The following is a 13,995-nucleotide window of genomic DNA, read 5'->3' on the forward strand; positions in this document are numbered from 1 at the left end:
CTTTTTTCCCGTAATTACCCAGGAATGCGTGAACTGGGAAGGCCAAACAGCCTTTCTTTGATTCCTCCAGCTGCGTGAAATCCGCTGGCACAGTTGGTGGTGCGTGACGCCCCTCCCTGCCGACGGAGCCACCAGCACGTATCTTCTGCACGTCGGCAGTGTCTGTGACTCAGAGATAAGATGAAGTCACGTTATTTCTCCCTCGGTTTAAAAACACGTCACTTGTCTCCACGGCCCCGTCCTCGGCACGGCGTCAGCCTCATGAGGTCAACACCAAAGCATCGCTGCAAAACAGGGTCTCGGTCCAACCCCAAGGAAGATTAGGCCTGCAGGGTTGGGCCAGTTAGGGGCAGGGATAAATTAGGGGATCTGGGTGTAGCCTTTGCTCTTTCCTCCTTTCCCTGGGGAGCCGCACAGCCGCCTGTCCCGCTCGCCTTGGCCCAGGCAAGGAGCAGCCTCCTGGAGCTGTCGGATGAGCAGGGCCAGCAGCAGCGATGCCACCTCTGGGATGTGTGCAGAGCTTGGCTGTAGAGCTGGAGGATGGGCGAGCGTGGGGCGCCTACGGCAGCGGGGAGCTGCTGCACGGCCGCGTGCAGCTGGAGCTGCGTGGGTCGCTGCGGCTGCGGGCGCTGGAGGTGTGCGCTCGCGGGCGCGCCACCGCGCACTGGGTGGAGAGCCGCAGCGTGGGGCTCACCACCGTCTACCGTGACTACACAGCCTACCAGACCTTCCTGCACCGCCGCTGCCAGCTCATCTACGGTAAGGATGGGGTTTGGGGTGGGTTCTCTGCTCTGCGGAGTTGAGTTGGGTCCCCTCGGGCTGCAGGCGTCTCCACCAGTGGACCCTTTCCCTGGTGGGGTCGTCCCTCTTGGATGCCTTCTTCTCACCTTTGCCAAGGGTTTCGCTGCTGCTGGTTTCTAGGAAGCTGCCTGCAAATTTGGAGCTGGTGAGCACGAAAGGGCTGTGGCTTTTGTTCTGTTTGCACTGGGAAGTGCAAATAGAAGTGTCTGTTCATAAGTGTGGAAAGAGCACTTAGTAGTTCGGTAAATATTTGTTCTCGGTTTCCTGATACTGAGACCACAAGCTCAGCTGGCACGTTGCTTATGTGTTCTGTGAGAGAACAAGCCACTTGAATTCTTTGTGTGGTTGGGATGAAATGACCCAGAGCCGAGGGATACATCTCAGCTGTCCGTTAACTGTCTTTTCTTAGGAAAGCGCACGTCATTTACCCTCCCCTCCAATGACAGTGTAACAGTCATGCCTCTGCGGCTTTTTCTCCCCCTTCCCTTGCTTCCGATTGCCTTGTTCTTGCTTGTGATATCGTGCTATTTGACTCCCAGCCCTGGAGACAGCCGTAACGCTTCCCTCGTGTTGAGGGCATTTAGTTGTGTCAGTGGCCAAGTGCAGCCTAGAAAGCCATCCCAGCCCTAGCTGGCAGGTGTAGAGGTTGCAGGAGGGGACTGGAGTGATGGAACAAGGATGTGAGCTGCCTTGCTGGAGGTGTTCTTGCCTCTGGCTTGTGCTTGGAGGGGTCATATTCTCTATTTCTGGAGGATTGTACCTCACCATCTGCTCCCAACACCCGCATTATACTGGAGTCTCTGTCTTTTGGCAGCAGCTCTTGCGTGGCCCCTCTGCAGCTGCAGCTGTGCTAAGTGTCCCCATTACACTCCAGGCTATGGGAGAAACCTTTGCCCTGAGCTCCAGCAGAGAAGGTCCTGAGCGATCGGTCACTGCAGTGTTAGGATGGTTACAGGGTGAGATATATTCCCCTCTGTCCCCGCAGTGAAGGTCGGTAGGGAAGCCACAAACTGCTGCGAGTGTGTTTGGATTCTGCTTCTGGGATTGTGTACGATAGGAACCCCCAGAGCTGTCTGGAGAAGGGCGCTTGGCCAGGGCTGGAGGAGTTGGATGAGCTGCTCAGCCTCGCCAGTGCCCTGCACGGCTGCAGCTTGGAGCTTGAGTTTAAGGGACGGGTGGACGAGGTGCTGAGGGACATGGGTTAGTGATTGATGGGAATGGTTGGACTCGATGATCTGGTGGGTCTCTTCCACCCTGGTGATTCTATGATTCTAGGATGGTTTCTGACTCTCCTTGGCACAGGGAGAGTTGAACCAGGCTCCCTGTGGAGCAGAGAGCTCTGTCAGAACTCATGGGCTGGGATTTTATTGTCTCTGCCACACATGGATTCCTTCTCTGCTCTGTGAGAGGGTCACGGGCACATGATCACAGGATGGTTTAAAGGAGCGTGGGCTGCAGAGAAGAGCTGTTCTGCAGCCAAAATCGCTTCCTCCACACGCCACTGGGTCCTACTCTGTCCCGCTGTCCCTCAGCACGAGGACCTTCCTTATTAGCTAGCAAGAGGCTGCTGCAAACGTGCCATCATCCAGAGGTCCCCGTGACTGCTCCCTTCTTGTTGCTTCTCGATGAGATCAACTTTGTGTGCGTGGTGTTTAAAAAATGCAGGGTTTGTCATGGTAACAAGGCAGCGCAGAGGAGGGGAGCAGGCAGAGAGATAGGAGCCCTCGCTTCTGCTCTCCCGGCTCCGTGAGCTTATCTGCAGCTCCCTGGCAGGGTGGCGAGCGCTGGCACCGGGGCGCTGCGCTGTGAGACAAGAAAAAGGGTGAGAGGAGGATGTTCATGCTGCGTGACGGGGCTGTAGAATGTGTATTGTGTAACCATCTTAGGGAGCAGGGAGCGAGGAAAAGATGGGGGTTGAACAGGGAGAGGCGAGGCCCCGGTGTGTTCTGCATGAGGTGATGCGAGAGCCCTTGGAAACAGAAATACTTTCTGTGACCTCACCCCTTCTGTCCCAGGATCCCGCAGCCCTTCCCAGAGGTGCAAGTCCTGCCCCGGTGAGAGACAAACAACTAGAACTCGTTCTATTCTCATGGAGACAGCCGGGAGAGTCCTGGCACGTGGGCTGGGAGCACATCAGGGCTCTTATTCTGCTGTTGGGTGGCTCACTCAACACCTTAATCCTTGTGCATATGCAATACTCACAAATCTGAGAAGGACAGAGCTTATTCCTCAAGCTTGTGCAAGGCTCCACATGGTCCCATCTTGTCCCCATATTAGATCAGGGTAGAGCTGCTGACTTGCATTTTTACCTGCTGCATCCCTCTCTGGCTTCCCAGGGACCCTCCAGGGTCAAGAGGGAGGAGGAGAAGATCCTTCTGACCCAGGCAGGGTGTGAGCTGCTGCTGGGAGCGGCTCAAGCCTGGCCAGACTCTAGATGGGGCTGAAGAGTTGGAGATGTGTCCTGCTCAGAGCCTGGCCTGGGTTCTTGTTGGGTTTAGGCACCCTGGAGCATTCCTGATGGAAAGCCCTTGGCTGTGGTCCCACAGCTTCTGCTCCTGGAGATCCCAGGAGAGAGGAGCGACCCTTTACGGGCACCAGGATCCCAAAGAGGTCAGAGAGGAGCTTCCCACCCCGCATGTGGCCATCTCGTGCAGCTGACACGGGAGGAAGGTTTGCAAAGATTCTCATCCCAAGGGCGAAGGCTGAGTCACGGGCAAGGGGGGGGTGCCAACACGCAGGAGGAGGAAGATGCCAAGTGTGGGATGGAGCCCCTCTCTCGAGCCCCATTGCCTCTAATGTCACCCGGCATCGCAGTGGGGACACCAGGCACCTTCCCAGAGCTGCTGTCACCAGTCAACTCGTGCTCTGACACGCCTGCCTCCCTCCTTTCCCTCTCCCTTTACAGCGTTTGCGATGATTCATGTTTGCTCGTGGCAGCAAATGGTCCTTGCACATAAAATAAAACACAAGCTCCTTCCCTGGGGGAGGGAGACAAACAATTCCAGTTGGGCTTTGGAGACAGATAAAGCCTTGAGAGGCTTCAGCCCAGCTCATTTTCAGTGGCTGGGATCAGCCCAGCTCAGAACAGTGGGTCCTGCCCAGCGTGGCCGGGAGCGACTCAAAAATCCTCAGCGCTTTGGTGGCCAAATGCTGAGTAACATTTTTCATGCCTGTTCCGTCTCCTAGTCTCCTAGTGCTCTGCAAACACCACCACGGTAACTGAAGTGGAAGCTTCTAAATTTGTGTTAACTCTTTTAGGGACACACAGACCCCTTTCTGCACCCTTTCACAACACAGAATCCTAGAATAGAATCCTAGAATAGAATCCTAGAATAGTTTGGCTTGGAAGGGACCTTAAAGCCCATCCAGTTCCAACCCCTTTGCCATGGGCTCCTGATGGAGCGAGTCCCCACACAGGTGTAATTTGTCGCTGGTTTTCGGAGCGGCACCACACAAACCCCAGGAAGAGCTAGTGGAAAACCAGTGCTTGCCTGGTTAAAAAGCACAGGGAAGATGTATTGCTCACACCGGAATTGCACAAGCTGAATGGGAGCCAGTTCTTGATTTCTTAGAAATAAGTGAAGTGATGTCCCAGACCAGTTTTCCCTTTGTTGCCAGCTGGCAAGGCCGCGCTGCGTGACAAGCCCAGATCCAGTTGTGGCTTGTTCCGACCCCTGGGAATGGCTCGTAGGGAAGGAAGGATGTTGATCTGTGTGCGGCGCGGCCCTTGGCTCTCGCGTGCGGGAACTGGAACGAAGGGGCTGCTGCTCTGAGTGAGAAATCCCCCCAGCACAGCTACTGCCTGCGACCCTGGGATGGGGATTCTGGCTGGTGCCGGGTCAGTCATAGAATCACGGAATGGTTTGGGTTGGAAGGGACCCCAAAACCCTCCTTGCAGACATCCTGTGGGATGCTGGACACATTCCCATGGGATGCAGACCTGTTCCCGGGGGTCCTGGACACATTTCTGTGGGATGTGGACATTCCTGAGGGATGCAGACACGTTCCTGAGGGATGCAGACACATTCTCGAGGGATGCGCATTCCCAAAGGATGCAGAGCTGCTCCCATGGGATGTAGCGCTGTTCCCAGGGGGTGCAAACCCGCTCCTGTGGGATGCAGTGCCGTTCCCAAAGGATGCTGACCCGTTCCCAAGGGATGCAAACCCACTCCCAAGGGATGTAGTGACATTCCCAAGGATGCAGCGCCCTTCCCAAGGGATTCAGCGCCCTTCCCAAGGGCTGCAAACCCACTCCCAAAGGATGAAGCGCTGTTCCCAAGGGTGCAGAGCTGTTCCCAAGGGCTGCAAACCCACTCCCAAAGGATGCAAACCCACTTCCAAGGGATGCTGAGCTGTTCCCGAGGGATGCAGCACCATTCCCAAGGGTGCAGAGCTGTTCCCAAGGGCTGCAAACCCACTCCCAAGAGATGTAGTGCCATTCCCAGGGGTGCAGAGCTGTTTACAAGGGATGTAGCGCCCTTCCCAAGGGATCTAGTGCCCTTCCAAAGGGACCCAGCGCCCTTCCCAAGGGATTCAGAGCCCCTTCCAAGGGATCCAGTGCCCTTCCCAGGGAAGTAGCGCCCTTCCCAAGGGATCCAGCACCATTCCAAAGGGATTCAGAGCCCTTCCCAAGGGATCCAGTGCCCTTCCCAAGGATCCAGTGCCCTTCCCAAGGGACCCAGCGCCCTTCCCAAGGGATCCAGTGCCCTTCCCAGGGATCCAGTGCCCTTCCCAGGGATCCAGCGCCCTTCCCAAGGGATCCAGCACCCTTCCCACGGGATCCAGCGCCCTTCCCAAGGGATTCAGAGCCCTTCCCAGGGATCCAGCGCCCTTCCCAAGGGATCCAGCGCCCTTCCCAGGGATCCAGCGCCCTTCCCAGGGAAGTAGCTCCCTTCCCACGGGATCCAGCGCCCTTCCCAAGCGCCTCCTCCCCCGGTGCCGCCCCTGGCCGCCTCTGCGGGCCGTTCCCCCCCCTCCCCGCCGCCCCCGGGCCCCCGTCTCGGTTTGGGGCCGGCCCGGGGCCTGGTTGGGGCCGCCCCGTCCCGTCCCTCCCCCGCCGGGGCCGCCCCCGGGGCCCTTAAAGCGGGGCGGGCGGCGGTGGCGGCTGCGTTCGCTCCGTCGCTCGCTCGCCATGCTCTTCGACCGCCTGAGGCGCTTCGCCGTGGTCCTGGAGGGCCCCGAGGAGGGCGGCGGCGGCCCCGGCCCCGCGGCCTTCAGCCCCGGGCAGGCGGTGTCGGGCCGCGTGGAGCTGGAGCTGGCGGCGGCCGCGCGGGTGGCGGCCCTCAGGCTGCGGGCGGTGGGCGCCGCCCGCGTGCACTGGACCGAGTCCCGCAGCGCCGGCTCCAGCACCGCCTACACCCAGAGCTACAGCGACCGCCACGAGTTCCTCGGGCTCCGCCACACGCTGCTCGGCACCCCAGGTACGAGCTGGGGATGGTGGGGTGGGGGGGGGTGGTGCTCCGGCACCCCCTATGGCTGGAGGCTGGGGGCTCCTGTACCCCAACCCGCTGGAATCTGGGGGTTCCTCTACCCCAACCCAGGGCTGAGGGCTCCTGCGTCCCAACCCGCTGGAACCTGGGGGTTCCTGTACCCCAACCCAAGGCTGGGGGCTCCTGTGTCCCAGCCAGCCAGGATCTGGGGGTTCCTGTACCCCAACCCGGGGCTGGGGGCTCCTGCACCCCAACCAGCCAGGATCTGGGGGTTCCTGTACCCCAACCCAGGGCTGAGGGCTCCTGCGTCCCAACCCACTGGAATCTGGGGGCTGCTGTACCCCAACCCGGGGCTGAGGGCTCCTACACCCCGACCAGCCAGGATCTGGGGGTTCTTGTACCCCAACCCAGGGCTGAGGGCTCCTGCACCCCAACCAGCCGGGATCTGGGGGTTCCTGTACCCCAACCCGGGGCTGAGGGCTCCTGCACCCCAACCAGCCGGGATCTGGGGGTTCCTGTACCCCAACCCAGGGCTGCGGGCTCCTGCACCTCAACCAGCCAGGATCTGGGGGTTCCTGCACCCCAACCCGCTGGAATCTGGGGGTTCCTCTACCCCAACCCAGGGCTGAGGGCTCCTGCACCTCAACCAGCCAGGATCTGGGGGCTCCTGCATCCCAACCCGCTGGAACCTGGGGGTTCCTGTACCCCAACCCAAGGCTGGGGGCTCCTGCACCCCGACCTGGGGGCTCCTGTGTCCCAACCAGCCAGGATCTGGGGGTTCCTGTACCCCAGCCCAGGGCTGAGGGCTCCTGCACCCCGACCAGCCAGAATCTGGGGGCTCCTGCATCCTAACCCGCTGGAATCTGGGGGCTCCTGCACCCCAGCCTAGGACACAGGGGTATGGCAACTCCTGCACCCCGACCAGCCAGGATCTGGGGGCTCCTGCGTCCCAACCCGCTGGAACCTGGGGGTTCCTGTACCCCAACCCAAGGCTGGGGGCTCCTGCACCCCAACCTGGGGGCTCCTGTGTCCCAACCAGCCAGGATCTGGGGGTTCCTGTACCCCAGCCCAGGGCTGAGGGCTCCTGCACCCCGACCAGCCAGAATCTGGGGGCTCCTGCATCCCAACCCGCTGGAATCTGGGGGCTCCTGCATCCCAACCCGCTGGAATCTGGGGGCTCCTGCATCCCAACCTGCTGGAATCTGGGGGCTCTTGCACCCCAACCTAGGGCATTTGGGGCTGAGGTCTCCTGCAGCCTGACCAGCCAGGATCTGGGAGCTCCTGCATCCCAACCCGCTGGAATCTGGGGGTTCCTGTACCCCAACCCGGGGCTGGGGGCTCCCGCACCCCGACCTGGTGGAGTCTGGGGGCTCCTGCACCCCGAATGGCTGGAATACTGGGGCTCTTGCACCTCAACCCGGGGCTGGGGGCTCCTGCATCCCAACCAGCTGGAATCTGGGGGCTTCTGCACCCCAACCTGGGGCACAGGGGTATGGGGATTCCTGCACCCCAACCGGCCAGAATCTGGGGCGGCTCCTGCACCCTGACCTGGGGCGCTCAGGGCTAGGGGCTCCTGCACCCCAACCAGATGGAATCTTGGGGCTCCTGCACCCTAACCTAGGGCACTTGGGGCTGAGGTCTACTGCACCCCAGCTGGCTGGAATCTGGGGGCTCCTGCAGCCCAACCAGCTGGAATCTAGAGGCTCCTGCATCCCAACCCAGGGCTGGGGGTTCCTGCAGCCTGACCAGCCAGAATCTGGGGGCTCCTGCAGCCCGACCTGGGGCACTTGGGGCTGGGGGCTCCTGCACCCCGACTGGCTGGAATCTGAGGGTCCTGCAACCCATCCTAGGGCATATCAGGGCTCTAGGACCCCAGCTGCTGCTGCACAGGGCACCCACGACTCCTCCTTTGCTGTTGGAAAACTCACGTGGAGGCTCAGGAGCTTGCTTTGAGCAAGGGGAGTGGATCAGATGATCCCCAGAGGTGTGCAACGCGGGCAGGATGGGGGTGCAAACCCTGTGGGCTCGGGGAGCCTTGGCTGGCCACTCTCCCAGAGCTTCTCCTGGCTTGGCTGGGCGTCTCCGGGCTCTCTCTCCCGAGCCCTAGTGCAGGGGATGACGAAGAGCCCTCCTGGAGAAGCTGCCTGGCTCTCCAAGGAGATGCCCCTGGGTTTTGCATGCCTGGAGACACGTGGAAAGCGGGCAGCGCCTGTCACCCGCAGGTCATGCCCGGCTCTCGTATCGCAGCCAGGTTACAGCTGCTGCAGCTTAACCCTGGCAGGAATATTCCTGTGCCGTCGTGCTGCTCTTTTGCTGCCCGTGCCGGACATCTCTGCCACCGATTTGCCCCGGGAGGAAGTTCTGCAGGAGGGAGATAATCGTCTGAAATCTGTTTTGCCCACAGACAATGGCGAGGTCACCGTCCTGCCAGCAGGAAAGCACGAGTTCCCCTTCACCTTCCAGCTCCCCGAGTAAGCTGATAATTTTTATTGCCTTGATACAAAGCGGGAGAGGAGAGGCTTGGCTGGGACGTGGGTCCTGGTGGGGCACAGGGTGCGTTGAAAATGAGATTTTCTGAGCAAAACCCTTCTGAATTGCTCGTTGCTTGCACGCAGGACCCTGGCAACCTCCTTCGAGGGCAAGTATGGCAGCGTGCGCTACTGGGTGAAAGCCAAACTGCACAGACCCTGGTTGACAGTGAAGAAGGTGAAGAAGGAGTTCACCGTGATTGAACCCATCGACATCAACACGCCTGCGCTGCTGGTGAGCTTCCCCGCTTCCCCTGCTCTGCTCGGGGCAGCCACATCCCAAACTCCCCCAGGAAGCCCACAGGGAAGGTGGCTGCCTCTCCTCCAACAGGACAATGCAGGCTTGATTTCCAGGGGGAATACTTGCCCCCCTGTAACCTGTACCCCCAGCATTTCCTGGACTGGGCAGAGGGCTTCCACCTCTCTTAGTTTTTGGAAGCTTCAGCGCATTGCGACAGCATCTTGCATAAGATTCCCAAGAAGTTGTTGATGCTCCCTAGCAGGATCTCAGTGCCAGGAAGGTGCTTGCTTGGAGTTTCACCCTTTCTTAAGAAGTTAATAGCTTAAATATTTCCCTTTCTCCAGGCTCCCCAGGCAGGTGCTAAGGAGAAGCTTGCTCGTGCCTGGTACTGCAACCGTGGCCAGGTTTCTGTGACTGCTAAGATTGACCGAAAAGGCTACACCCCAGGTGAGATGATGACGCGCTGATGCCCTTGAACTTCTGTGGGCCCTGGGGTAGATGGGTTGCCCAGAGCAGGGGTGGCTGCTCCATCCCTGGAGGGGTTCAGGGTCAGGTTGGATGGGGCTTGGAGCCCCTGATCCAGTGGGAGGTGTCCCTGCCCATGGCATCCACGCTAGATGGGCTTTGAGGTCCCTTCCAACGCAAACCATTCCATGATTCTGTGATTTGGGGTCACTGTGAGCTGGGCTCTTGACTTCTTGCATGAAGTCAGTGAGAGCTTCACTGTGTGAACCTGATGTGAGCAGGCTCCTGCGAGAATAAACCTTGTGCTGGTAACACAGCCAGCTCTCGGTGATGCTGTGCAGGAATTCCTTGAGGCAGGACCAGGTTGTTTCACTCCTTTTCCAACGTGTGTGTCTGTTTGGGTAGGTGAGGTCATCCCTATCTTTGCCGAGATCGACAACAGCACCAGCCGAGCGGTGGTACCCAAGGCTGCCATCATCCAGACTCAGACCTTCATCGCTCGGGGCACCAAGAAGCAGAAGTCGTCGGTGGTGACCAGCATTGTTGGGGACTCCATCGCGGCGGGGAAGCGGGAGGTGTGGCACGGGCGAGCACTGAAGATCCCACCTGTCGGGCCGTCCATCCTCCACTGCCGCATCATCCAGGTGGAATACTCCTTGAAGGTGAGGGACTTTGTGGGGTGGCTCAGCTCAGTGCTGAGCTTTGCCCTTCTCGCCAGGCTTGTGTCTGATTTGGGCTGATGGAGAGGTTTTGGGGCTGGTGACTGCTCTAAGGTCTTGGGTTCCCCCTGTGCGACTGTGGATGCTCGTCCTGTTGCCCCATTGCCACTCGTGCACAGCACAAGGGCTTGTGCAGGAGCAGCTCGCGCTCCTCGAATCCTGTGTTCAGTTCTGGGCCCCTCACCACAAGAAGGATGTTGAGGCTCTGGAGCGAGTCCAGAGAAGAGCAACGAAGCTGGTGAGGGAGCTGGAGAACAAGAGGAGCGGCTGAGAGAGCTGGGGGTGTTTAGCCTGGATAAGAGGAGGCTGAGGGGAGACCTCATTGCTCTCTCCAACTCCCTGAAAGGAGGTTGTGGAGAGGAGGGAGCTGGGCTCTTCTCCCAGGGGACAGGGGACAGGACGAGAGGGAATGGCCTCAAGCTCCACCAGGGGAGGGTCAGGCTGGACATGAGGAAAAAATTTTTCACAGAAAGGGTGATTGGTCCCTGTCCGAGGCTGCCCAGGGAGGGGGTTGAGTCCCCTTCCCTGGAGGGGTTTAAGGGACGGGTGGACGAGGTGCTGAGGGACATGGGTTAGTGATTGATGGGAATGGTTGGACTCGATGATCCGGTGGGGCTTTTCCAACCTGGTGATTCTATGATCCCACTGTGAGAACTGCCCCCCAGCCAGCTCGAGTGCTCTGGGGAGTTAGCTGCTCCTCCGCCCTGAGGAAATTCCATCAGTTGAGCTTCCCCGCTGGCTTCTGTCTCCGCAGGTCTGTGTGGATATTCCTGGGACATCCAAGCTGTTCCTTGAACTGCCTCTTGTCATCGGGACCATCCCACTTCATCCCTTCGGGAGCCGCACGTCCAGTGTCAGCAGCCAGTACAGCGTCAACCTCGACTGGCTGAGCACCATCCCGGAGCAGCCGGAGGGTGAGAACCTCCCTCTCCCTGGCATCTGTCTGGCTCACCCCCTCTGGATCGGGAGGGTTCTCAACCACGCCACTTGCTCCAGGAGCAGCTTTTGCTTTCTCTGCTTAATCTTTTGCTGCTCTACCTCCTGGATTCCCTCTCTGGGAATTGGAAGGTTTGGGAAGCAGTGGGTTTGATGCCCTGGATGTTTTCCATTAACAGAGAGTGGTTCCTATTCCCTGATGCCACTTTTCTCTCTTCAGCTCCCCCTGAGTACTCAGCGGTTGTGTCCAGCCCGGAGGCTGAGCAGAGCCTGGCTCCGCCGTGCCGCAGCGAACTCGGTGGCGTCCTCGAAAGTCCCTTCTTCGCCTACATCCAGGAGTTTCGCTTCCGGCCACCTCCACTTTATTCAGAGGTAACGGATCCCCTGGGTCCGACACATTTGGTGAAGGGGGCTGGGATGTTCCCGCTGCCGAGGTTTTTGACCCTAAGCTTGGCTTTGCAGATCGATCCAAACCCCCCTTCAGACAACATCCGTCCGCGCTGCATGACCTGTTGAGAGAAGCGCATCGGCTGCGGTTGGCAGCGTGACGATCCCTTGGGATGAAAGCTTGCACCCTTGCGGCACTTCGGTCTGGAAATGGGGACGCGATGGCCGCGAGACCAGAGCTCCTGCAGCGCTGAGACCCCCGGCTCCACTCACTGCCCTCAACTGCTTTTGTCGTGACTGCCCCACGGAGCGACACCGAGCGTGGTGTTGTGGACTTGTGCCTGGTAGGAGAAGCTGCGAGACCCCGTGGTGTGGAGCGACTCTGCGTGTGGTTGGGCAGGACACGAAGAGTTTAACTGTCCCAGCATTTTGGGGTTAAAACGGGGCACATTCAGCATGAGCCAAGATTCGCTCTCCCCTTGCCTGCAGTGCTCTGAAAAGCACTGGAAAACAGGAGCTTGGAGGTATTTCTCAGGGTTCCTAGAGGATATTTCGGTGTTGCTTGGGTTTGAGTCCTGTGGTGATGCAGGTGCAGCCCTTCTCGTGCAGCAGCTCACCAGGACTGCGGTTCCCTCTGGCAGTAACCAGCTTTTTTTCATACTAGATGAAGCAGAGACTTTGTCTGCTGCTGATAATCCTTGCCACGAGCCTGGTGGTGCCTGCTGGGGGCATGGTTTGAGGTGGTCTGAAAAGTATATAAAGGCTTCCACGGGCTGTGACCGGGGCGGAGGACTCGGGGGATGAACTTGTGATCTGCAGCAGTGGTTTGGTGCCGTTCCCCGTGAACGGAAAGGCTGGTTCCTGCCTCAGCACCAAACCTACACGACGTGCCGGTGCCTCTCCCCGGATGGGGCTGGAAACCAAGCCCCGCGCTGTGATAGCACCACGGGAGGGAAGTTAGAGCTGCAGCTCTGGCATCTCCATGGGGGCCAAGGAAAAGGGAAGGAAGCCCAGTCTGAGACTGGTGGTGGCCACAAATGCTGGTGGAGATGTGGGGTTGAAATGAGCCCTTCAGGGCCAGGAGTCCTGCTCAGGGTGGGCTCAAGCCTGCACCCCTAGAGGGGTCGGTGCCCCTGGCGTGGTGAGGATGCAGCCAGGAACGTGTGGGAAGCAGTGAGATGGGTGTTGTGTCTAGCACCACTTGAGCGTGCGCGCCAGGGGCTGATCCTTGCTCGCTCTGGTGTGACCTGAGCAGAGTTTGGGTGCTGGGGACCTTTGCATTCCCTCACTGAGACAATCCTGCCCCGCGTGCCTTAGCCTCTGCACTAGGGCCGCGCTCCGCTCGCTGGGGATTGCTCAGATGACTTTTTGTACCTGTGAACACTTTTGTAACGACCACTCTTGTCTCTGTTCTTTTTGTACGATTCTTGGTTGGGGAAAATCTTTGTTTGCAATAAATTCTTTAAACCTAGATGCTTGCCTGGCTATCTTCCGATTGCTCCCTTTCTGCTTCCCTGAGCCGCGCAGCTCGCGTGGCTGTGGGAACGTGGGAGTGGGAGTGCTCCCCTTGCTTCATCAGCCCCACGGGCACCCAGCTCCACCCTGTACCCACTCCCACTCTGTACTGGGATTAACTGGGTCACTCGGGCAGTGCTGCTCCCGAGCAGGATCAGTCCCAACGCTCGCAGCCCCCCTGCCCGGCTGTTGATGTGCTGAGCCTGATGCTCTATGCTGTGTCTCCAGCTCCTCCACCTCCAGGCAGGTTTGGTCCTTTCCCTGTGGCTCCAGCTCCTCCACCTCCAGGCAGGTTTGGTCCTTTCCCTGTGGCTCCAGCTCCTCCACCTCCAGGCGGGTTTGGTCCTTTCCCCATCACCGCAGGGCTGTATTTTTCCACATTTGCTTCCTATTTGTGTCAGAAGAGAGACACACGTTCTCCTCCATCCCCAGAGCCTGGCACGGACCCGGCAGGTCCAACTGGGAGCTGGAGCACTCCCACAGCGCCTTGGCTGTTCCCGAGGCCTGGGATCCGCTCTTGCCAGGTGGAAATGGCAAAGAGGCCCCTTCACCTGCTTTCTTGGGCTGGGAATTGTTTGTTAACAGCGTTCCTGCGCTCCACATCTCCCCTAAGTGCAGCAAATCTTGGCGTGTGTGGAGCAGGGCTGCAGCTTGTCTTCTGCAGACTGTTCTGCTTAAAAATGTTGCCAACGGCATGTGATTTTTTTTTTTTCCCTCCCCCTTTATTTTTTCTGTTGTTTATTGAGCTGCTCGGCACCGCGGCCGTGCCGGAGCACGTGCTCCCGCGCTGGAACAGCCGCTCGCCCATGGCCCAGCCGGAGAACTCAGCCTTTTCTTAGTCTGTGAGAGCCTGGGGCTCGTGCAACCTTTAGTCAAATGTGATTTCTCTTTGGCATCCCCAGCCACAGCGAGTCATCTTCCTCGAAGAGGATTAACAGGCCTCGCAGTGAGTTTGTTTGCGTTCTTGGTTGGGG

General features: G+C 59.2%; 1 protein-coding gene across 2 annotated transcripts; it reads left to right on the forward strand.

Moving 5' to 3' along the window:
* Positions 1 to 231: 231 nt before the first annotated feature.
* ARRDC2 (arrestin domain containing 2) lies at positions 232 to 12,977 on the forward strand. Of its 2 annotated transcripts, none has more exons than XM_069878145.1 (8): positions 232 to 759; positions 8,635 to 8,701; positions 8,846 to 8,993; positions 9,344 to 9,446; positions 9,870 to 10,126; positions 10,938 to 11,097; positions 11,340 to 11,491; positions 11,582 to 12,977. In XM_069878145.1, exons 1-8 carry the CDS (start codon positions 495 to 497, stop codon positions 11,633 to 11,635), a joined length of 1,206 nt encoding a protein of 401 aa, XP_069734246.1. In that variant the 5' UTR covers positions 232 to 494; the 3' UTR covers positions 11,636 to 12,977. The 2 variants fall into 2 exon arrangements, with proteins under 2 accessions (XP_069734246.1, XP_069734245.1); XM_069878144.1 differs by lacking the exon at positions 232 to 759 and adding an exon at positions 5,918 to 6,221.
* Positions 12,978 to 13,995: the final 1,018 nt, after the last annotated feature.

This window comes from Phaenicophaeus curvirostris, chromosome 28, assembly GCF_032191515.1.
Source record: "Phaenicophaeus curvirostris isolate KB17595 chromosome 28, BPBGC_Pcur_1.0, whole genome shotgun sequence".
Taxonomy (NCBI): Eukaryota; Metazoa; Chordata; class Aves; order Cuculiformes; family Cuculidae; genus Phaenicophaeus; species Phaenicophaeus curvirostris.